Source organism: Octopus sinensis, linkage group LG4, assembly GCF_006345805.1.
Source record: "Octopus sinensis linkage group LG4, ASM634580v1, whole genome shotgun sequence".
Lineage (NCBI taxonomy): Eukaryota > Metazoa > Mollusca > Cephalopoda > Octopoda > Octopodidae > Octopus > Octopus sinensis.
In genome coordinates this window covers 31,123,836-31,150,221 of record NC_043000.1, presented here as the reverse complement: position 1 = coordinate 31,150,221, position 26,386 = coordinate 31,123,836, and the positions used below count along the sequence as shown (strand labels likewise).

Below are 26,386 nucleotides of genomic sequence, written 5' to 3'. Positions count from 1 at the left end.
AGAAACACTGCCAGGTCAGGCTGGAGCTTGGTGCAGCCTCCAGGCTTCCCAGACCCCATTCGAACTGTCCAACCCATGCTAGCATGGAAAACAGATGTTAATGATGATGATGATGATGAAATGCTAATACACATTTCTCAGCTCACCACCATTCTGGTACTGAGTAGACATGTTGTCAGCTATTCTATGCGGTACTGCTTGCAGCTATCTTAAAATCTAAAGTAAACAGTCCTTGGTGCACTATAGGACTTCAAGATACTGTTGATTCAATTATTATTACCAATAGGCACAGGAGTGGCTGTGTGGTAAGTAGCTTGCTTACCAACCACATAGTTCCGGGTTCATTGCCACTGCATGGCACCTTGGGCAAGTGTCTTCTACTATAGCCTCGGGCCAACCAAAACCTTGTGAGTGGATTTGGTAGACGGAAACTGAAAAAAGCCTGTCGTATGTACGTATGTATATATATATAAATATATGAAAGAATGGAGTTGAACGACGAATTAACAAAATTCCTTTATTTTCGACATATGTTTCGAAGGCTGCATATTCCTAATTGCAAAGGAATAAGGAGTATATTATGCCGCTTTCTCATCAGGAAAAGCAAGGAACTTATGTCATTTTTTTTGTGCATCTTGATGTTGACATAAGTTCCTTGCTTTTCCTGATGAGAAAGCGGCATAATATACTCCTTATTCCTTCGCAATTAGGAATATGCAGCCTTCGAAACATAGGTCGAAAATAAAGGAATTTTGTTAATTCGTCGTTCAACTCCATTCTTTCATATATTTATATTTTTAAAAAAAACATACAAATTTCCACACGAAAGCATGTAACTTCAAACGTGTCTTCTCTGATGTGAATTTGCTACCCAGGTATCGGTTAACCAAATTATCCGTAACAAGATAATTCATTCAACTACTTATATATATGTATGTGTGTGTGTGTTTGTGTTTGTCCCCACAACATCACTTGACAACCGATGGTGGTGTGTTTACGTCCCCGTAACTTAGCGGTTCGGCAAAAGAGACCGATAGAATAAGTACTAGGCTTACAAAGAATAAGTCCTGGGGTCGATGTGCTCGACTAAAGGCGGTGCTCCAGCATGGCCACAGTCAAATGACTGAAACAAGTAAAAGAGTAATAGTAATCCTTTCTGTTGTGGTGAGCAGGCTAGTCAACTGCTGTCAACAAGAAGAAAGGCTAAGTCAACCTTGGCAGGATTTGAACTCAAAAGATGAAAACAGATGGAATGCCACTAAACATTTGATGGCAAGAAGAAGGAGGAGGAGGAGGAGAAGAAGAAACCTATAGTAATTGATATACTTGGAAGTGTCAGCATGGCTCAAAGAGGTTGGTGCAAATGCAAAGGCAGAACACCTACAAAAAATTATCATTTCTTGGAACTGCAAGAGTTCTCTGCATGGTCCTTGAATCATGATCTGCTGGCTGTGGGCAGTTGACATTTCCCATCATATCCAGCAAAATAAAGCTGAGAGTTTTCACCTAACAAGAAACTGCTAGCCTTTCAGATTCCATCACTTGGCTGCAAATGCAAAAGATGTGAGTGTCCAGATTCATCTTGGTGAGCTCAACCGTGTCTGCTTTGGCATGGATTCTACAGCTGAATGCCCTTTCTAATGCCAACCGTTTTACAGAATGTACTGGGTACTTTTTACATAGCACCAGTGCGGTCACCAAATAACTAACAAGGTCCCTCAACTGAGGGGCGAGTAGTATTGAGTGGGGTGGCTTTGTGCCAGGCAGCAAGAGGTTATGAATAGAGGGACAGGAATAAGTGTCTTCACCATGTAGAGGAAATACATGGTTACTCAAGCTGGCAAAAGAGATAAGAGAGAAGAGGTCATGAGATTTATTACTGATAAACATCTAAAAGTATTAAAACATTAAATCTACAAGAAACGGCACAAATTGAAGCAATTTTTAATGAAGTTAAAAGCAACACCCAAAAACTATTGGAACATGTCAAACATTTGTAGGCAACCATAGTTGAATCCATGTCCGAACGTGGGTCATCTGGAGTTATCTCCCCTGGTTACATCATTAACAAGGTGGCGCTCGTGAGAGAGGGAGACGATGCAGTTAGCACCAGGCTGCTTGGTGAGCAAAAGAGACGGTTCTTGGCTCTGCCCGTCTCTTTATCCCTCTCTCACGAGCGCCACCACGTTGTTAACGATGTGACCAGGGGAGATAACTCCAGATGACCCACGTTCGGACATGGATTCAACTATGGTTGCCTATACATTCAACTTGTGGTCTTCCTAAGACCTATTCACAGAGTATGATATCTGGAAAGAGAAACAAGGACATCGAAAAGATAGAGGGATACACCAGATCTTTAAATAGCCTCAATCATGGTCGCAGACAGAACTCGATACAATGAGTGAGTACGGAGAGATGGAGGAAATAAGTTTTGTACTCAGCTGCAAGCTAAAATCAGTATTGTATGATTGCCAGACTTTTGCCATTGTCACCCAATTTGGCCAAAATAAAATTCCTCTATGAATCATACATCATCATCATCGTTTAAAGTCCACTTTCAATGCTAGCATGGGTTGGACGATTTTGATCCAATCTTGATCTTGCAGAGTTTCTACAGCTGGATGGCCACCCTCACGCCAACCACTCCAAGAGTGTAGTGGGTGCCTTTTACGTGTCACCGGCACAGGGGCCAGTCAGGCGGTACTGGCAACGACCTCGCTCGAATCTTTTTACACATGCCACCAGCACAGGTGCCAGTAAGGCAATGTTGGTAACGATCATGCTCAAATGGTGCCCTTTTATATGCCACTGGCACGGAAGCTGGTTAGCCGCTCTGTCAACGATCATGCTTGTATGGTGCTCTTTGGACCCCGCTAGTACGGATGCCAGTCATCGAATGTGATTTTGATTTCACTTGCCTCAACAGGTCTTCGCAAGCAGAGTTTAGTGTCCAAGGAAGGGAAAGGTATGCATAAGCGGGCTGGTTACACTCCAATACATTCTAATAAGGGACATTTGATACATTTCATGCAGAAATATTTCTCAATTTTTGCTTGCAGAAAAGACAATGTTACAGGTCTTTATATATTACAAGTGATGATGTACTGCAGGCGTGGTGTTAAAAATATTTGTTTACCTTACATAACATGCAATTCATACATCACATGATCTACTTAAGCAAATAAATAAATAAAAACTTACCTTTTCAAACAGGTAAATATCCTCACATGCACAAGCATCTATTTGTATACTGCCCCAGAACCACTGGAATATAAACAACAAGTAGGTTTAATTTGTTCTGTAGATAAATGGCATTACAAGAATATAATAAGGATCTTTTCACTTTGACCGGCAGATTTTTTAATAATTTCTATGCAGCTAAAAAATTTTAAACTTCGTATACTGGTAGAATGTGTTTATAAAACATCTTTTTCTCTTGGCTTTCTTGAGATAATTCTGTAGTTTGTAACATATTTGTTGCTTAATTTCTTGCATTTCGGCAATTTCAACCAATCACTGACATCTATTGAGGTGAAAACAATTTCTGGCGGCATCATATGAAAATGTCCCTGTTACATATTATATATTTGTTTAAGAAACAGATTGGGGTTTATTTACATTTCTGAAGAAAAAAAGATACCCTTCCCTCCACCCCTAAAACAGATTGAAATGCAATAGGTCGATACTAGGGTCATAACTATAGGTGGACACTAAAGAGGGAACAGTTTTGTTATCAAGCTCTGTTTATGAGTGACCCCTCAGTTTATGGCCACAGGGTATCTTTTTTCTCATAAAAAAAAGGGACATTTTCATATGACGCCGCCAGAAAATGTTACAGCAGAAATTATTTTCACCTCAATAGACGTCATTGATTGGTTGAAATTGCCGAAATGCAAGAAATTAAACAACAAATATGTTACAAACTACAGAATTTTCTCAAGAAAGCCACGAGAAAAATATGTTTTATAAACACATTTTACCAGTATACAAAGTTTAAAATTTTTTAGTTACATAGAAATTATTTTTAAAATTTGCCAGTCAAAGTGAAAAGATCCTATAATAAGTTAGAGGTAATTATGAGCAACAGTAGAGCTAATAGTAACATTTCTGTGCATCACACATTTCAACTGTAAACAGTTAAACACGGATCAAGTTCACTAAACGGTTGATAGTTATTTATACATTTCTTGTGATTCGATCAATAGACGTGAGGTCAATGGCTTGTCCCTTGATGAAACCAGAGGCAAGTCTGTGACTTGAACCTGTTTTGAGAAAACTTTTCACTATAAATTACTGCACAACTTACCGCTTTGTGACCATATTTATGCTGTCTTTGTTTTGGTCAACTTTGAAAACAATGAAGAATTTATTAAAATAGCTTTGTTGTTAATTAAGCTGGTACTTGGAATAGAAATCAGAAATTTTGATGGAAAGTTTTAATTTAGATCCCTTTAAAACAATTTGTTCAGCCCCGGGTCAATCTTGAATGGGTAGACTTGTGATCAAAAGCATAAGCAGTCCAGCCATGACAATTCCTTACCAAAATGTGTACTTCCCATTTAATCCCTTTTCTTTTACCATATTTTTTTTTTTGAAATACACTACCTTTGTTTCAACTAATTTTGATAATGATGAAAAATTTATTAAAATAACTGCCATTATTTAACTAGTGTGTAGAATACAAATGAAAAGGAAATTTTGATAGAAGGCTCAAATTAAGATCACTTTAAAACAGTTTATATCAAATAACCTAGAGATTTAAGGCAGATTGTATGAAAAGGTTTAAAAACAGTGGAATTTGTGTATGTGTTTGGCAGGGGGTATATTTGGTTGTTATTTGTAGAAGATCAAACAACCATAAAAAGACTTTCTCAATGGTTCGAGTACCATTTATCCTGTATCAAACATAAGATATCTTTGAGCCTATCTCAACGAATTAAAAATTATCCCACAAAATATGACAATCTATTTTAGATTTTGTGCATGACAAGGTTTGAACTCAATTCTACAATCTAATCTCACTCTGTTACAAAGCGTTCGTGTTCACCCTCATACTCTCTCTTTCTCACTCACCCTCACACTCCAAGTCTGCACCCTTTCCTATACAAGACATCTTCCCACTATGTAAGTATGTATATCAATGATGTCAGGCAGATATATGGAAACATACTTCTGTAAGAAACAGTTTGTTATTATTCTCAATAAATGAAAAGTTAAATATTTACAGAATTGGAAATAATCTATAACCAACTAGCACTATGACCTGGCGTTGCCAGGTCATAGGGCTAGTGCATGCATATACAGCTGCATGTGTGCACACATACACGCGAATACTGTCCAAATCTCCGACCAATCACATACAGCTAGCTGGCATTCAATTAGCGTATCAAGTTTCGGGCATTTTGATTGGGTTTTGGATAGAAAATTCACAAAAAAGTCACTTCTATTGATTTTTTAATGGCTTTGTGGGGTGACTGAGGAAATGTAAAGATGTGCACGACCACCCTTGGATGGTTTTAAATGACCATAGAAAGTGCGAGCCCACAAACTGAAAAATTGTGGATTTGTATAAAGGACACACACACAGGCAGACATTTTGCCATTTATATATAGAGAGATTTTGATTGGCTTAGTTAGAAAGTTGCATTAATTCATTTAAACTTTGGTGACTTCACAAAAGCACTATTTCCAAAACTTAATTCTTGAGAAGTTTTAGACAACTCCATGCCATATTGGTAAAATATATTTCAAGAATGAGTTTAGTAATTAAAAATGGTAGATTTATAATGCCTGTATGTCCATCTCTGCTACAAAAAAAGAACAATTTATTCTACATTTCTCAAGTCTTTTTTACCTTCTTTTACTTGTGTTAGTCATTGGACTACAGCCATACCAGGGTGCCACTTCAAATTGTTTCAGTTAAAGCGCTGGCTTCTGTGCCAGTGAAATGTAAAAAGCACCATCCATACGCAGCCGATGCCAGTGCCACCTTGACTGGCTTCCGCGCCGGTGGCACATAAAAAGCACCAACCGATCGTAGCCGTTGCCAGCATCCCCTGGCACGTAAAATGCACCCACTACACTCACGGAGTGGTTAGCGTTAGGAAGGGCATCTAGCTGTAGAAACACTGCCAGATCAGACTGGAGCCTGGTGCAGATTCCTGGCTTCCCAGACCCCAGTCAAACCGTCCAATCCATGCCAGCACAGAAAACGGACGTTAAACGATGATGATGATGAAACTGACCCCAGTATGTTACTTTATAAGTCTATTGGGCCCCTTTTACCACACCACTAAGTTATGGGGACACATACAAGCCAATACCTATTGTCAGGTGGGGGTGGGGGGAGATAAACACACACACACACACACACACACACCCAGACTATCAGATGTTATACACTACTGGAAACAATGTGCTTTCTTACATTGTAGGTTTCGAATTATGCTACCCGACTGGAAAACGGAACATTAAATGACAGGCTTTCACTCACAAAACATTGATCCCCTCAGAGCTATAGTAGAAAACACTAGCCCAGGGTGCAGCAGAGTGGTACTGAATCTGAAACCATGTGGTTGCTTCTTAACCACACAGCCATGCCCACATTTATGAAGTCCTCCTCCTCCTCATCATCATCGTTTAACATCCGCTTTCCATGCTAGCATGGGTTGGACGGTTCGACTGGGGTCTGGGAAACCAGGAGGCTGCACCAGGCCCAGTCTGATCTGGCAGTGTTTCTACAGCTGGATGCCCTTCCTAATGCCAACCACTCCGTGAGTGTAGTGGGTGCTTTTTACGTGCCACCGGCACAGGTGCCAGGCGAGGCTGGCAACGGCCACGATCAGTTGGTGCTTTTTACGTGCCACCAGCATGGAGGCCAGTCGAGGCGGCGCTGGCAACGGCCATGTTCGGATGGTTCTTTTACGTGCCACCGGCACTGGTATCACAACTACAATTTCCAGAATTAAGAAAATAACTACCAACTTCACTGCAGGCTTGATAAATTGGAACTCTAAAGAGCAGCATGCATCTTAAACCACCTCATATTCTCTTGAAATGCAGAGAACTCATTGGATAATGTTGCACAAGATACACTGAGAAAAGATGGAATGGTGATGGTAGGGACATTTCTGCTAAAAGATTTGTTCAATTAGGGTTCACCTGGCACTGAACAACAAAACCACTTCTCAAAATCAAATACATGTAAATGCTAAACTTCTGCCAAATTATGGCAACGTGGGAAAGAAATATTGTTGTAAACAGCCAAAACGAAAAAAAAGAGGAGTCTCTTATCATTGGCTTTGTATCCATTTTTTCTTTTTTACCAATACTGAGATGAATTAAATGAGTTTAAATAAAAGGCAGCTTTGCTATTTATCTTTGTCTTGCATCACCTTTATCTACAAGAGTGAACTGTAACATGATGAAAGTATAAAGTTTGTGTAAACTTTATTACTAGATTGTGGCTTTGTGTTTAATCTGTCATCACACATTGATCTCACACCCTGCTCTCTCTCTCTCTCTCTCTCTCTGCTTCACTAGAACATCACCTTTGATAACACTATAAACAGCTTCTACTTGACAATAAAACTTCATTGACATCACTTGTGAACATCGAACGTAGTGAGGAAACCAATAAATATTTCACACCAACATGTTTCCTCAACCAAATCAATATGATAAAAAGAAAACAGATAAACAGCAATAGAACTTTTTAATGGAGGCAATAAAACCAAGTTTGGCAATGTTATGTAGTAATCAAGGTTTAAAAACTCATCAAAATGGTCTTAGGTCAATACAGCAAACCGAGCTCTTTACTCTCCAGGGCTGCCTTCTATGAAAAGGGGTCGAGATCAAACTTCTGAGCCAAAAGGGAAAAAAATATGTAACATAATACACTACACCCACCATTGCTAAAGTAGTATGTGGGAGCAAGATAACATAAAGAGGGAAGGAAGAACATAAGTTATGTCCATTTTTAGGGCACTTTTTAGGGCCCCCTAAGACTGGTCAGAGGAAGAGCACAAACTGTGTTCCTTTTCAGGACCCTAGAAGAAGTGAAGAGAAGAATACAAGCCATGTCCCCTTAAGGACCCCTGGCAGGGGTGAGGAAAGACTAGAAATTATCCTTACACTACTAAAGATACCCAAGGATCAAATAGACGTGTTAAACCAGGTGATATTTAAGTTTGGTACTTAAGAAACAGACCAGCCCCTCTGACAGGTTTTGATATGGTTTCATAAGACTTTGGTGAGCCTGAAGTCAGGTTAAAATGCACTTGCTCCAAAATGTTGTGCAGCAGGATAGAACCCAGATCCATGTAGCTACCATACAGTGATGCCTACCAAAACAAAACAACAAAAGGGTGAAACTGTCTTTGCTCAAAAAGAGAAAACCAAGGGGTATAGTGGTGAGATTAATTCAGACATGTAAATTCATGAAGCAATCTTCAGAATCAATATTTAAGAAACATCATACTTGCCCTCTATAAGTGCAACATCAATGGTTACTGGCAGAATTACAGATCAGCTATAAATTTGCCTCTTTTAACTTAGCTCTCTTATGCACCAAATGAATTGCATTTGACAGCATCGAGAGAAGAGACGGTGAAGACTAGTATATTACCTTAAAGCTAACGACTTGTACAACAATTAATTAAACTTGAGTGTCACCAAAAGTCATAGACAGTCTAAAAATAAAATAGTTCCAATCCTATTGTCTCCCTTGTCACAAGTATTAAATACTTAGTTGTCTGTGTTTAGTACCTAACAAAAGTGGCTTAGTATTTAGAACTATAATAATTACAACTCTTCTCATATAATAAATCATCAAAAATTAATAATTAACACGCTGAACAAATGAAGTAGTTAAATTAAAACCCTGCCACCATCCCACCTGGCCCATAGAGAAGACAGTCGCAGAGGTCAAAATCTATAAAATATCAGCCACTCAAATCATTTGTCATTTTTAATTCCCCAACCACCATCAACTTCATTGTTAAATTGAGTGAATGGAACAAGGCAGATTGATGGCAGACTATCAACTCCAACTCAATAAAATAATCTTGTTATTGTTGTTGTGGCAATGAGAGAACTTCTATTCAGTCTATTCAGTCAGAACCATCTCTCTCCCTCCCTCTCTCTCTCTCTCTTCTATTCAATCATTGAACCATCTCTCTCCCTCCCTCTCTCCCTCCCCCTACCCCCCCCTCTCTCTCTCAAAACACTCCACCATCATCAAATTTGAAACCAAATGTATCAATATTTAAATAAATTATGAATGCCACTAAGATTAAATATCCTTTCTTATGGCGGTGCTAAGTGCTCTGGCATTGTCTTTCCAATTTACCTCCTCTCCAATTCTACTTCGCTTTCCTTCTGCATTTCGTTCTGTAACAATTTGCTTGTTCTATCAGGTTTCAGTGCTGTAAACTATTTATCTTCCGCACAGTAAATCTCTCTCTCTTTTCACATCAAACACCAGCTGCCTTCTTATCTCTGCAACCTGCAAACACACTGCCCAGTCTAGTTCACACCACTTTTCTCACTGGCCTTGTGTAGATCAGACCTTTCAGTGTATGTAAATTATATTTCTATTCAATAAAGTATATTTCTATATTAGTACAGACAAATAGATTTATGTCTCTTGTGTCATATGCTGGACTGAGTAACTTTCTAATGAAAAACTATCCCAAATAGAACCAGTAGAATATATATAGAGGTTAACTCAGCTGTGAATAAGAATGAAAGACAAGAATTCATATACAGCTAGAATCAAGGTGCTGAAATATTAGGATTGTGTAAGTAGTAAGCTATCTGATATGAACAGAGGTGGAAGCATGTAGGTACTTGGGTAAGAAACTCGCTTCCCAGCCATGTAGTTTATGAGTGTCACCTTTATATAAGCATTGCCATTAATTTCTGGTCTCAACAAAAAAGAATTAAAAATAAGATTATTTTAACATGTAGTTTGGATTTATGCCAACATGTGTAATCTCAGATGTCATATTTCTACCATGACATCTTCAAACACTCATCCCTCAAACCCTTCCATTATATCCAGCATACCATCATCACCACCTTAGTACCTCCTCATCAGCTAACAACACCACCCAAGTTAAGAATCACTGATTCAGAAAAAGAAAATGTGAAGCAAAATGCAGGAAGTTGTTGGCAGCAACAGAGTGTTTCTGTCTTCTTTTGAAATGAACCATGTATGAGGGATAGGAGCCGAGTGAACAAAGCACAAGTGAATTGAGAAACCAAAAGAGATAACTACACCAGCATGAATGGACAATGAAGACTGAGTGAAGATACATTCTGCTGGCAGCGGAGGGGCCCCAAGGGGATCCATGGTGAAAAGAAAGGACATAGAACAAAGATGAGAACAGCTGAAGGTGAGTAGCAATCTTACTTCATGTAAACATGGATATTAAAAAGGAGTGGGGTGGAAGAAGGAGTGAGAAAAGTAGGAAGTTTGTAAGCAAGGGGAACAACTATGGATATGTTTCTGTCAACTAATCATCACCTAAAGAGAGTCTACTCAAGAGTGATCAACTGAGATCTTTATAAATGTTAAAAAGGTCTTCGAAAGAAGAATTGATTATGGGTTTAAGCTCAGCAAGGAAAAGTGTGAATTTTTTATGCCAAGAATAAAATATATATGGCAGATTATTGATGAAAATGGACGGAGACCAGACCCATTTAGGGCAGGTGCAATATAAGGTCATATGTTCACACTGGACATCCAAGAATTTCTAGAATGAAGTCACTTATGAGGAGTTATGTTTACTGGCCAAAAATGGATGTAGATATTGAGAAGCTGGTAAAATCCTGCAGAGGTTGTGCTCTTGCAGCGAAATCACCACTTATAAAGTTTCAACCTAGGCCCAAGACCGATATTCTATGGTCCAGACTACGCATAGACTTCGCAGAACCATTAAACCGATGACATCATCTAATAGTGGTAGATAGCTTTACTAAATGGTCAGAAATGTGTAAATGTAGAAAACCAACATCCACAGTAACAGTGGAATTTCTACATGATTTTTTTGCTAGGTATGGTGTCTTGGATGCCATAGTCTCTGATAATGGTACACAATTCATGGCGAATGAATTTAAGAAATTTTGCAAGATGTATTCAATTGAACACATCACTACTCCTCTTTATCACCCAAATAGACAAGCAGAAAGGTTTGTGGATACATTTAAAAGAGCATTAAAGAAATCAAGAAACGAGCTAGTCAATGATGCAGCATTGACACAATTCTTCGGGATTTATAGGAAACACCAAACCCAAACACTTTTTCAAGCAAATCGCCTGTGGAACTAATGTTTGCTCAAAAAATAAAGTCAATTTTCGACAAGCTGTTACCAGTAATAAAACAAATAGGGAAAACACTAAATATACAACAAAACATTTTAATATCGGTGACAAGGTGTTTTTCAAAATATATAAAAATGGAAGATAAGATTTTGAAAACAGAGTAGTAACAAAAAGAATAGGCAAAATGGCATATATGATAAGAGGCAAAAAAAGGGAACACAAAAGACATTTAAACCAACTAAAAAATAGATATATGGAAAAAAGGAAAGCGATACCTATGGAAGTGTTCTATGACACCTTTGATGTTCCAACACCACAAGAAATTGAACCTAGTCATAGCAGCACAAGAAAGAGGAAACAAACAGAACAGTTGGAAGTAGTGCCTAAACAGAAGAAATATTAAACTTCTCTAGGAGGAAAATCTCAAAAAGGAGATGTGATGAAAGAAAAATAAATAAAAATAATATTTACTTCCAACAAAAGTCTGTCTCAAGGGGGAGATGTGGCAAGAGACATTGACACTCCTGGGGGATTTGAAGAATGGACTAGCCAAACTCTTATAAAGAATAGTGTATTGGTTGAGACAAAAAGGTCAATAGGAGTCGTTAAGAGGACATTTTGGAGTCTCGTGAAGTACATGTGTGAACACATTTTTACCTCCATTTTGTTAAATTATATATCCAACGTTTGTCAAGGATATGAAAAAAAGTTGCATAACTGAATACAGATATAAACCCTAGCTCAATGATGAATGGATACCTTTTTTGGCAAAGTAGACAATTGAAATAATGAGCATTGAAGATCACAACACAGTGAGGATAGCCATAACTAGGTGTGTAAACCGACTCTTTCACTGTGCTGGGGTCTGGGAAGCCAGGAGGCTGCCACCAGGCTCCAGTCTGATCTGGCAGAGTTTCTACAGCTGGATGCCCTTCTTAACGCCAACCACTCCAAGAGTGTGCACAAGTGTGTGCGTGCATGCAAGAATGTGTTTTCATATCCCCTAGTCTTGATACCATGTGCTAGTTGTAAACTAGCATTGCCATTATACAAGCAGAGTCATTTGTGTGCAATTTCTTGTCTAGCCATTTATGCTATTCATGTCCAAAGGACTAAGGGAGCTATTACTTTACTTGGAAGTAACGGTGTTAGGGCTAAATATGACAAATTTTTATTTATTTTTTTTTTCAGAAACAGCTTGATGGGTTGGTGAACAGTCAATGGTTGTTGGAGAGCATAAAGATTAAAATTGTAGTTAAGCAAAATTTAGCTGACATGGAAGCCTGGAAGCCATCTCAATATTGGACAAGAGTTACCTGTATGATGATGCCAATATCATGACTGCTGCTCAGTGCTCTGTAAGATATGACATGGAAAGCTGTAACAGAAGACTACGAAGCCATGGTCAGAAAGAAGGGACATAACAGGCGTTCTGACCGAAATTCATTGCCACAATTTTGAACAGGGACTTAGGCTCAATTCAGATGTAGCTGATGGAAACTGTGATCAAGCCCAGGCCGGAGAGGGTTGCTGATGAAAGGCCATATATGTAGCAGCAGGATTTGGCTGTTTGCCACACTTCTGGAGTTGTTTTTGACTTCACTAGCCCTGATTGTGATCTGATGGATTACTATGTGTGTGGCCGATGCCAGTACCACCTTGACTGGCGTCCGTGCAGGTGAAACGTAAAAAGCACCAACCAGTCATGGCCGTTGCCAGCCAGCTCTGGCCCATGCTGGTGGCACGTAAAAAGCATCCACTACACTCACGGAGTGGTTGGCATTAGGAAGGGCATCCAGCTGTAGAAACACTGCCAGTCCAGACTGGAGCTTGGTGCAGCCTCTTGGCTTCCCAGACCCCGGTCGAACCATCCAACCCATGCTAGCATGGAAAACGGATGTTAAACAATGATGATGTGGAATGGTTGAGAAAGACACCAAGAACTCTGCCTGCAACACCAAGGCCAAGCTGGTGGCCAATTTCAAGGAGGTGTTTGAAGATCTTCCCAGGAGCACAGTGAGGAATGCATGTGCCAGTTTCCAGAGCTGTCTTGAGAGTGGAAGCTGAGGGTAGCTACTCTGAGTAAACTGTTATCTTTCAGCCATGACCTACTTGACCTTTTTTTTCTTTAATTCTTTTTGGACAGGATATGAAATCGAAATCGATGAAAAATCAATGGAAATTGCAGTTGTGATACCAGTGCCGGTGGCACGTAAAAGAACCATCCGAACGTGGCCGTTGCCAGTGCCACCTTGACTGGCCTCTGTGCCGGTGGCATGTAAAAGGCACCAACTGATCGTGGCCATTGCCAGCCTCGCCTGGCACCTGTGCTGGAGGCACGTAAAAAGCACCCACTACACTCACAGAGTGCTTGGCATTAGGAAGGGCTTCCAGCTGTAGAAACACTGCCAGATCAGACTGGACCTGGTGCAGCCTCCTGGCTTTCCAGACCCCAGTCGAACCGTCCAACCCATGCCAGCATGGAAAGCAGACGTTAAATGATGATGATGATGATTGTGTTTTATTTACCTTTTATACAAACTGTCAAATTTAGCCTTAATACTCTGCAGGTATGGGTTGGCAACAGGAAGGGCATCTGGCCATAGAAAATTTATCTCAATGAATTTTGTCTGGCTCATGGAGTATGGAAAGCCACTGCTGATTCAGTCTCACACTCTCCTTTAAATATGAGCAGCCATACAACTCCTCTTCAAGAACCTGTTCTGCTCCCCACCATCTTCTCTCATACCTTAACACTCATCTCCTGATATAAAGAACCCACTTGAGTTTCATAGTTTTGAAAGCTGCATGCCTATCTCCTCACTAGTGCTGCTGACAGGAACGATTACCCAGTCATGATGTAAAGTGATTTATGTTAAGGGCATCCAGCTGCAGAAACCCTGTCAAAGCAGACACTGGAGCATGGTACAGTCTTTGAGCCCACTGGCTTCTGTCAAACTAACTCACGCCAGCATGGAACACGGATTTCATGTTAAAATTATTATACACACACCTCACATTCTGTAACAACATTCAGCTTGTAGACTGAACAACTAAATATTCTACCACTGATAACTCAACAGAATCTGTTGCTGCTTATCATTACTTTGGAGTTCTGACTTCCCTGACCAGTTCCCAGATTACATATTAATTTGCATTTACTTAACATGGGCATTCCAAACAACAATATCCTTTCATCTTATCTCAGTTCTTTAGTTTAAATAACAGCAGACAGCAATGAAACAGCTAGGCTTACGAGTTAACCTAGTCATATTTTTACTTCACATATAACTATAGACACATGCCTACCAACAAATGATTCTCTCTCTCTCTCTCTCTCTCTACCTCACACACACAGACACACAGATAAATACTCACTTCAGCTCTTACAACAAACCCTTTTGGGTTACTAATAACAGGTACATAGTCAGTAATTTGGTCATCAACAACTAAATGTGTAGCCCTTTCATCATTACAGTTTACATAGGTTCCACCTGAAACAGAAAACAGAAATTCATGAGTCGTTTGCAAATAAATTTGTAAAAAAATCAAAAAACAATCAAACATATTCGAGACATTGTAAATTTTAACTATTCTTCTTCTAAATAAAATTGAAATCACAATGGGTGTGTTTCATAAAGTATAGCAATTTAAAAACTCTTCTAAATCAATAAGAATCGGATTTTGAGAAGCAAACATTTCATAGATTTCGTATCTATGAAATGAGTGAGTGGTGCTGAATGATGACATGCTTGTTCATACCATATCAGCAAAGACAATTAGAGATGATGATGGTGATGATGATGAGGAGGAAACAATAATACTTGAAATAAGAACAGCTTGAATATTAACGAACAAGAGATCTATAATTAGCAATAGGTTAGGTTAATTTATGAAAGAAAAATTTTCAAGTACCAAATATTGATTGATATAGAAGTGATCTTGTTATTAAGAATTATGAAAACAACAAAAAATAGCATCAAAAAGACTTTGTGGCAAGAATATATGAATACTGAACAACTAGCAATTATTGACAAAGTATAGAATATGCTTTGAAGGAATACAGTGTTTCTCATATAGAAGATCACATCTCAGAAAAAGTTATCCACTCCCTAGGCAGCTCCATGCTCCATCACTGGCCTACTCCCATCTTCTCTCTCTCTCTCTCTCTCTCTCTCTCTCACACACACACACACACACACACACAACTATTACCCCCTCTGTTCATCTAACTTGCCATCTCTACGATTATCATCATCCTTATTTAATGTCTATGTTCCATGTGGGCATGGATTCCATGGCTTGGATTAAATGGCTCCAAAGACCATTGTACTCTTGTGTCTACTTGGATGTGGTTTCTACAGTTGGGTGCCTTTCCTAACACCAACCACTTTACAGAGTGTGTTGGGACTTTTTTCATGGCACCAACACTGGTGAGGTTACCATGAACTGACAAGACTAATAAGATATCCTGAGAGAAACAGCCATATGTGAATAGATGAAGGGGTTAAGTATGAAACAAAGGGTCAAAGCAGAACAGGTTACTTGTGCTTACTGTAGAAAGGTCACATGGTTACTCTGATTTTAGAAGTTAAGGAGGGGGGAGGGTCTGGGTGGATTAGGAAAGAGAGTGAATAGTGGTGATAAGGTGTCTAGGTATATCCTCAAAGTATGAAGTGAATGGAGAGTGTGAGTAGGTAAAGGTTGCAAGAGTGTAAAGAAGAGTGAGAAATAGAGAATGAGTGAAGAAGAAAGCAAGGAAGGTAGGGAAGAGTAGGTGACAACTGCAGAGATTGAATAGGGTTGAAAGGCAGATAATTAGTGGAGGGGTGAGCAATGCTGTTGGCAGAGTGAAGAGTGACAGAACAATAATGATATGAGACAGGGGAAGAGAGAGAGAGAGAGAGATAACAAGTGGTTGAGTAAATTCTGACAGTATTGTGGGAGAAAGGCAGGTGTAGCACATGAAGAGAGTAAGAGATGTATGGTGGTAAAGCTGAGATGATTTGGTGGTTGGGTTGCCAATGTAAAATGTGGGTAGGGAATAGTATTGAGGATGACAAGTAGATATCAAATGAAATGGTTCTGAGAAGTGAGAAAGATTAGTGGCATCAAGACATTCTTGAATTCACTTTACACATATAATTCTTCTTTCATCATCTCTAATATGTGTGTGTGTGTGTGTATACCAGCCACAACAAATTATACACTCCCCGTTGTAGATCTACATTTTAAAATGTGTTCAATTTGTAGAAAAGGTGTAGGCAGGAACTCCGTACAGTGTGCCCAATGTAAGCTATGGACACGCAAGAGGTGCAGTGGATTAAGAAGGTTATCAGAGACGGTAGCGTTCATACATTGAAGATGCACAGGATCCATAAAAACTATAGAGGCTTAGGAAATTGATTCTCTCAGATACCCTGGTGGTTCATTAGAGGTAGTAGATAATTTTGTCTACCTAGGAGACCAAATTAGTAGTGGTGGGGATGGATGCATGGAGATTGTGATAGGTAGAATAAGAATAGGATGGAGGAAGTTCAGAGAGCTGTTACCTTTGTTGGCTATGAAAGCTTTCTCTCTCAGAGTGAAAGGAAGATTGTATGATGCATGTATACAGATAGCAATTCTACATGGTAGTGAGACATGGATCCTGAATGCAGAGGACATGCAAAAGTTAAAGAAGAATGAGGCTGGTATGCTCCACTGGATGTGTAACGTAAGTGTACATGTTCGAGAGAGTGCCAGTGTTTTGAGAAAGAAGTTAGGCTTAAGAGGAATGAGATGCAGTGTGCACTGGTTTAGTCGTGAAGCGGATGGATGCCAGCAGCTCCATAAAGTAGTGCCAATCTCTCAAAGAAGATGGAACACGTGGAAGTGGGAGACCCAAGAAAACACGGGATGAAGTACTGAAGAACGACCTCAGGATGCTGAATCTTTCAGGCAAGATGACAAAGGGCTGAGATGTCTGGTCCCCTGTTGTACTCATGAAGACCAATACTCTGAGGCAGAAGTATTAAGACTAGTCTCCCTGGTGGTGAGGATTGACCTGCAAGACTCCTGTACCGGCACAATATATAAAGCAGTCATGGTGGTGTCACATAAAAGTGCCAGTGTGGTGCCATATAAAAGCACCACATAAAAGCGTCTGTGCGGCACTACATAAAATCGTCCATGTAGCATCACGTAAAAGCACCCATGCAGTGCCACATAAAGGTGCATGTGTGGTGCCACATAAAAACACCCTCTGTAAAGTGGTTGGCATTAGGAAGAGCATCCAGCCATAGAGACCATGCCAAATTAGACTGGAGCCTGGTGCAGCCCTCCAACATGCCAATTATGGAGAGTGTGAGTAGGTAAAGGTTGCAAGAGTGTAAAGAAGAGTGAGAAATAGAGAATGAGTAATGAAGAAGGTAAGGAAGGTAGGGAAGAGTAGGTGACAACTGCAGAGATTGGATAGGGTTGAAAGGCAGATGCCAGAATGGACAATGGATGTTAAATGATGATGATGATGATGAATATATTATACACTAGAGTGTTACCCATATGACCAATTACTTTGGAAAATATACTTTTGCCACCATCCCAGATAATATGGCACACATGCAACAATTTGAGTTTAACTTTTATCAAATTTCTTGTTGCTTCTGTAGAATGATAAATTGAATACTAATTTTCAAAAGAAAAATATTGTCCTAAAATAAAATTAAATAAAACAAATTTCAATACATATATGTTGTTATTTTTCTTAATTTTATCAATATCTTTGCAATCTATTCCATTGAAAATCTATCCCTGCAAAATTTCATTAAAAAATGTGTATTTTTCAGAAAGTTATAAGACACACATCCTGCATTTCTTATGTTAATTCTCTCTCAGTATCTATCTTTCACTCTCTCTCCCTTCTCTCTTTATGATGTAAAGCCTGTTTGAAGAAATCAACCAGCCAACATTTACACTGGCTATTATTACAGAGAGATATTTAATTCAGTTCAAATATTAGGTGTCTTAACCACACACAACCTACTTCATTCCTCAGTCTAGAAGGATTTAAAAACATTACTGATAGTTCAGCCATGAAGTTAGACTGTCAGGCAGAAGATAAAGTCATGTATCTTGTCATGGTTTCCACTCACAGACACCATGTTCGATGCTGACATCTGGAGTATGACATGATCTTTTGAGATATCAGAGTTTTTGAACCATCCAACTCATGTCGGCACGGAGAGCAGACATTAAACGACAATGATAAGCTTGCTTTAGCATATAATGTTAGACATCTGTCGCAATTTGGAATGATATCGTTTTAGTTAGTATTCTGTCTCGAAACCAAGTCAAATACTGTACCCCTAAAATGTAATGAGAAAAGTAAAACTAATCAAGATTTTTATTTTTGAAACCCCTTGGGGCTCCATATAAGATTTTGCATTTTGTATTGACACAAAGATTTTGTATTTTGTATTGGCACAAGGCCAGCCAAGTTCAAGGGAGGAGCAAAGTCAATTACATTTGACCCCGATGCTCAACTAGTACTTTCATTTATCGACCCCAAAAGAACGAAAGGCAAAGTCGACCTTGGTGGAATTTGAACTCGGACAAAATGCTACCAAGTATTTAGCTTGGTGTGCTAACAATTCTGCCAACTTATCAATTAATAAGCACAAAGGTGGTCGTGCGGTTGAGAAGCTTGCATCCCAACCTCATGGTTTCAAGTTCAGTCCTACTACATGGTACCTTGGGCAAGTGCCTTCTACAATAGCTTTGGGACTATCAAAGCCTTGTGAATGGATTTAGTAAATAGAAGCTGAAAGAAACCCATTGTGTGTGTGTGTGTGTGTGTGTGTGTGTGTGTGTGTGTGCGTGTGTGTGTGTGTGTGTGTGTGTGTGTGTGAGTCGGTCCCTTTGTCTCTAAATTGTGTAATGGTTGTGAATGAGTGACACTGTCATATGTGCAGTGTCCTTCATTTCCAATATTCTGTGAGAATATATCTTTCCTCACTTGGAAACAAGTATGGGTTGGTAACAGGAAGAGCATCCAGCCAGAGAAATCTGCCTCAATAAACTTTGGTCAACCCATGCAAGCACGGGAAATCATCATCATCATCATCGTTTAACGTCCGTTTTCCATGCTAGCATGGGTTGGACGAATGACTGAGGGCTGGCGAACCAGATGGCTGCGCCAGGCTTCGATCTTGATCTGTCAGAGTTTCTACAGCTAGATGCCCTTCTTAATGCCAACCACTCCAAGAGTGTAGTGGGTGCTTTTTACGTGCCACCAGCACGGAGCCAGTCAGGCAGTACTGGCAATGACCTCGCTCGAATCTTTTACACATGCCACCAGAACAGGTGCCAGTAAGGCGATGCTGCTAACGATCACGCTTGAATGGTGTCTTTTACATGCCACCGCACGGAGGCCAGATAGCCGCTCTGGCAACGATCACGCTCGGATGGTGCTCTTTAAGGCGACATTGGTAACGATCACACTCGAATGGTGCCTTTTAAGTACCACTGGCACAGAAGCCGGTTAGCCGCTGGATGTTAAAACAATGAATATCAATTAATGTTAATTGACAGGTGACAGTACCATTTTCTGAAGTGAGTTTCTCCATTTGTTTCTGGTCTTCATCTTTAAATCCATAGAAACTCAAATAACAAAATTCGAAAGGTTTCAAACGAAAACTCATCTGAAATGGAGAAAAAAAAAAAAAAGGTAGTAATAAAACAGAAAAAAATAATAAATGAAGTAACTAAATAAAACAATATTAAATTTAACAAAGTATAAAGTCACAATGATCTAAGATGAAACTCTGCAATCTGAAAAAACTAGCCAACTGTCTATCCCCTCACCACCACCGTTTTCTATTGAATGTCATCAGTCTCTCTAGCACCAATTATTTCTTCTGCTATCACTCATTATTCAAATCCAAAGTTCCCACTCTCTAGCCATCACTCCATCTTCAATGCTATCCATCTCTCTTTCTCTCTCTCTCACTACCCCCTCTTCTATCAATCATTGTTGGCATCCATCTCTTTCTCTTGTTCTCCTCTGTCATCCTCTCACTCCTATCAATTTGACTTGACTTGAGTCAGCACTCACCCGGGATGTGTTGGGCTGGCTTCATTCATCCTCAATGCTGCATTTCTCACAAACACCAACCAGACCTGGCGATCTGAGGCTAACGACCGCGTGATCTCCAACCACCCCTTATTCCAGTGGCGAATGCCGTAGATATGGGGGCCTAGGTTGGGTTCCAGATCAGCCTTTCTGGAAGGGCCATCCAAGGCAGATTGTTCTGACACCCAGCGGTATCAGGGCCGCACCTGGCTAACGGGGCTCTGGTGAACAGGAGCGTCTGATCTGGCAACTGGCAGCTTCAACCCATCCTGTCCCTGCGTCTGTGGAAAATCTACGGCAAACAAGACGTTCTCCCAACAGGGATATACTTGCGGCTGGCAAACTTCCTATTCCCATGACCCTTCAAATATTCCTCATATATTCCTTATCAATTTGGTTCTTTTATATTATTCTCTCCTCTATCAGTAAACTCACATTCCTTTCCATCACTGTCGTTGAAAACAAATAAAGGTGACAAATAATAGAGAGGACTTTTTTAGTTTTGCCAAGGACATGACAACCTCTGTTATGCTGGTGCCACAATGAAATATGCTCAGTAAGACCTGTAAAGTGGTTAGTGATAAGGACATCTAGTTGTAGAAACCATGTCAAAATTGGAACATGTGAGTGAGCTGTGGTTCCAGCCCACCTGAAACTTAATAACTGAGACAACCATGCCAGCTTTGAAAAACAGATGTAAAATGGTGGTGGTGGTGGTGATGACATGCACACACATGTATGCATATAAATATACAGACACACACATTTATATACACACATATACAGGCAAGTTTCCTAACTATATGATCTCAAGTTCAATCTCACTGTGTGGCACCTTGGATAACTTTGTCCTACTATAGCCCTAGGACTTGTGAGTAAATTTCACAGAGAAAGGCTAAAAGAAGCCATGTATGTGTGTGCAAAAACATGAATGCATTTATTACTGTCTCCATGCCTTGACTGTGTCATCATCATCATCATCGTTTAACGTCCGCTTTTCATGCTAGCATGGTTTGGACGATTTTGACTGAGGGCTGGCGAACCAGATGGCTGCACCAGGCTCCAATCTTGATCTGGCAGAGTTTCTACAGCTGGATGCCCTTCCTAACGCCAACCAGTCCGAGAGTGTAGTGGGTGCTTTTTACGTGCCACCGGCACAGGGGTCAGTCAGGCGGTACTGGCAATGACCTCGCTCGAATCTTTTTACATGTGCCACCAGCACAGGTGCCAGTGAAGCAACGTTGGCAACAACCATGTGTCATCATTATGCAAGTAGTACCCCATAAAAGTATGTCTGATCATAAAGAAATATTACCTTACTTGGAAACAGGCACATCTAACCATAGACAAGACTTCAATCAATTCCATCCAAGCCATATGAGCATGGAAAAATTGACATTATGATGATTTGTGTGTACATGTGTGTATGTGCACGCCTTTGTTATGACAAAAGAACACACAGAGAAATATTACCTTACCTGGAAGCAGGTGAGGGCTGGCAACATAAAAGGCATGAGTCCATAGAAAATCTGTCTCAAATTCCATCTGACCCATGGAAGCATGGGAAAGTGGATATCAAATGATGATGATATTCAAACACAGATGTAGATGAACAAAGAGATAAAAGGTAGTTCATACACACACACATATACCCACAAATAAACATATTTAGATGTACAAAGAAAAGAAAAAAGTCCACAACTACTTAGAATATATTTATTTCTTGCAAGCTTTAGCATTGACACAGCAAACAGCAATGATGCTGAAAGTAACTAAGCTAGAATTAGGTTATAAAAGTGAATTCAGACAACAATATGTTTTGATACTTACAAATAGTTCTTGATTAGCATGACTAGCAATATTGTCACGGTGCTCCCAAACCTCCAGAATCCAATCCACTTTCATAATCGGGATACCCATGGTGACAGAAAACTACATCAGATTAGAAAAGGAACTCATTAATATCTTTTCATGACATATCAAAAACAAAATACTCTCCACCTCCACATCTATAAATACACACACACACACACATGCATATATTACAATTGGTTTTTATCATGGTTAGGAATGAAGCTGACCTCTGTCAACTGATACCGTTGAAACATTCCAAGACAAAGTCTTCAGCAGATATCTTTTATACAAACAAGGATGTTGTTCTGCAAGGATTTTTTTTTTCTCAACAACTGCAGCCATTCGTTAAATAATTATACTTACACACACACACATACATATGGCTACTTAGCTCGTTCTTGTTTAAATTATGCAAATTACTTAGACCATAAATATGTTCTCTATTTTGTTTAAGTCTAAGACTCATGGTTACTGGAGATAACATCAAAAAATTGCCATGATGATAGCAGCAATTGAGCCAGAAACACATGTCCATGACATTTTCTTTAATGGCATGCCAATTTTGGAGAATTTTTGATGCTTGAAATCACCTCTCTTCTCAAGTGGAGCTGGTCCTGCTTGCCACATCAAAACATTATCTTGCTTGGTATTTGATACACCTGCAGTCATCTTTAAATATGTACTATTGACCACACTCAGTTATTTCCCTTAGTTCATTTTTTGTGCACTATATATATATATATATATATATACACTACCGTCAGAAATTAATTAGCACCCTTGATTTGCTCTTCACTCAAGATATTTGCTGTCACCTAGTGGCCATATCTCGAACTATTGCTTTGTTGCGAGTTCACTGTTGTGCAGAACGATGACGTAACTTTGTTTGCAGAGCAGTTTGAGAGTCTACAGCCTAATGATGTTGACATAGCAGTGCAACAACAACTTGGAGTGCGGATGCAGACAAATCTTCCTTTGTTTAATAGATATAGGTAGCGCCTCGCAAGGACCGAAATCACACCGTACTAAGTTTTCTCATCGCGTAAGATGTTTTGAACAGCTCGTAGGTTAATTGATTTGTGTATTTGCAAGATTTTTTTTCCTCACAAATTCTCCTACACTCTGCTTGGTGACGTCACTTCCGGTTCACAAAACTTTCTGTTATACATCAAATAAGGTGAGAAATTCTGCTTTCTTTCTTTTTTGTTTCATGAATAATAACTCATAGCAGTTTTGATATAGCATAACATTATTCAAATGAATAGTTTTAATGAAAATATCTGGTTTTTATCGTTCATTCCTAGATGGGCCCAAGACCTCGCATGACCTTGGAGAGACGGTACGAGGCTCTCTCGTGGCGTGGGAAGCTGTCGGAGGCTGCAATAGCCAGAAAACTTGGTGTAGCCAGGCGCACAATTCAGTGCTTATTTAAGAAATACGAGGAAACTGGATCAGCAGCTGACAAAAAGGGTAGGGGACGGAAGAGGCTGACGACCCAGCGGGAGGACCGGATGCTGATCTGAAAGTCACTGTACAACCGAAGGGCAACGAGCCAGCAACTGGCGGAGGAGATGCAAAAGATGACAGGGAAGCAGTTGTCTACAACCACCGTCACTGGAAGCTGGTCTAAAATCCTGTAGGGCCGCCCGTAAGCCACTCCTTACAGCCCAAAACCGGAAGAGGCGGCTGCTCTGGGCCCATGCCCACAAGATATGGACCGTGCAGCAGTGGCGGACAGTGATGTTCACTGACGAGTCACGATTCAGTCTCGTCAGTGACAAGCCTGTCCATGTGCGACGCCGCAGGGGTGATCGCTTCAACAAAGACTGCATTGCTCCCACCATGAAGCATGGTGGGGGTAGTCTGATGGTGTGAGGGGCGTTCAGCTACAGTGGTGTTGGGCGGCTCTATGCCGTCGAAGGCAACATCAACGCAGCAAAGTACGTTGAGATAGTACGGGATACCTCTTTGGTGGTGAGGAGTACGTGCTCCAGCAGGACAACGCGCCTTCCCACACAGCCAAGCTCACAACCGGTTTCTTCAAGGACCATGGGGTGACGGTCATGGACTGACCTGACCTGAACCCTATTGAGAACCTCTGGAGTCGATTGGGTAGGGATTTGAATGTGCAGCAATACAGGAACCGACACGAGCTGTTTGGGGAACTTCTTGCTGCATGGAGGGCCATCCCTGCACAGTACCTGCAGGCACTCATAGACAGCATGCCGACCCGCGTAGCAGCTGTCATTGCTGCCAAAGGAGGAGCAACAAGATATTGACTAAATTTCACGATTAATAACAATTATGTGGTGTACTGGGATATGTTTTAATAAATTTTTGATTAAAAACGTGTTTGTTTCTGATAATAAGTTAATTAAATTAAGAAAATGTAAGAAAATGTAGAAATTTGAGAAGTGCTAATTAATTTCCGACGCAAGTGTGTATATATATATATATATATATATATATATATACTAGCAGTATCGGGTTTGTAAGGGAAATAACTATATAAGCATTTTTAGAGATGTAAAGTATAATAGCCATCTCAATATGGCTAACCACAAAGAGGGGGGGTTACTGTAGCGTTTTACATTCTGAGATTTAATAATACATTTTTAGAGAGTTACTTCCCTTATATAAACCGAGCGAAAATGCATTTAAAATGCGGAAAAATTATGGTAAATTTTTTTTTTAAATCATAGACTCATCGTAGACGCGCGCTAATACCCAGAAGGGCTCGATATGAATCACGACTATAAGATACCCGCTTTTGGTTAAACTGCACCGCAAAATGTGGGAGTAGTTAGGAATCTAAATCGTAGGAGACAGACACCACACAACCTCACTTTTATATATATATATATATATATATATATCATCATCATCATCATTTAACGTCCATTTTCCATGCTAGGATGGGTTGGACGGTTTGACCTGGGTCTGGGAAGCCACGGAGGCTGCACCAGGCTCTAGTCTGATTTGGCAGTGTTTCTACAGCTAGATGCCCTTCCTAACGCCAACCACTCCGTGAGTGTAGTGGGTGTTTTTTACGTGCCACCAGCACAGGGGCCAGAGCAGGCTGGCAAACGACCAATATCGGTTGGTGCTTTTACGTGTCACCAACATGGACGCCAGTCAGGCGGCGCTGGCATCTGCCACGTTCGGCCAGTGCTTTTTACATGTCACTGGCATGGGTGTCTTAACTACAATTTCCATTTGAATTTTTATTTTGATGTTCTTGACTCAATATGTATATATATATATATACCATGTGCTGGTGGCACATAAAAAGCACCTTTCGAGCATGATCGTTGCCAGCATCGCCTTACTGGCACGTGAAAAACGACTTTGAGCATGGTCATTGCCAGTGCCGCCGTATTGGCTCCCGTGCAGGTGGCATGTAAAAAAACACCTTTTGAGCATGGTCGTTGCCAGTACCGTCTGACTGGCCCTTGTGCCGGTGGTACATAAAAGCACCCATTACTTTCAGTTGGCATTAGGAAGGGCATCAAGCTGTAGAAACTTTGCCAGATCAGATTGAGCATGGTGCAGCCTTCTGGCTTGCCAGCTGTCAGTCAAACCGTCCAACCCATACTAGCATGGGAAGCGAACATTAAACGATGATGATGATATATATATATATATATATATTATTTAAGTAGTAGAAGAAAATGGAGAAACTGACATATAGACATCAATTTATTTGAACATATTCAATTCTGTACAATATCAAATTTCTTGCTCCTAAAGCTGTTTCCATGCCCAATTAATTCAATTTGAGAAATTAAATTAATTAAAATTTTCATACTGAATATCATTAACTGGGTATCTCTTCAGCAACCGATGTATCGGTTGCTAAAACGCACATATCTGAGGCAATCAAGGGTCGCCCAACACATTAAGTGTAGCTCTTTTTTATTGAATCCTTCCCCTGAAGAAATACCCAAAATTTGAATTAATTTAATTCCTCAAATTGAATTAATTGGTCATGGAAACAGCTGTAGGAGCAAGGAAGTTAATATTGTACAGAATTAAATATGTTCAAATAAACTGATGTCTATACATCAGTTTCTCCATTTTCTTTTTCTATC

At 39.9% G+C, this 26,386-nt stretch overlaps 1 protein-coding gene across 1 annotated transcript in view; it reads right to left on the bottom strand.

Moving 5' to 3' along the window:
• LOC115210279 (protein ECT2-like) overlaps positions 1-26,386 on the bottom strand; it is a 182,868-nt gene that overhangs the window by 69,292 nt on the left and 87,190 nt on the right. The window contains exons 7-10 of the mRNA XM_036501941.1: positions 22,272-22,373; positions 19,911-20,010; positions 14,708-14,823; positions 3,205-3,267 (exon numbers count right to left, since the gene is read on the bottom strand). Of these exons, the coding sequence (XP_036357834.1) occupies positions 3,205-3,267; positions 14,708-14,823; positions 19,911-20,010; positions 22,272-22,373 (381 nt within the window). The remainder of the gene's footprint in view (positions 1-3,204; positions 3,268-14,707; positions 14,824-19,910; positions 20,011-22,271; positions 22,374-26,386) is intronic.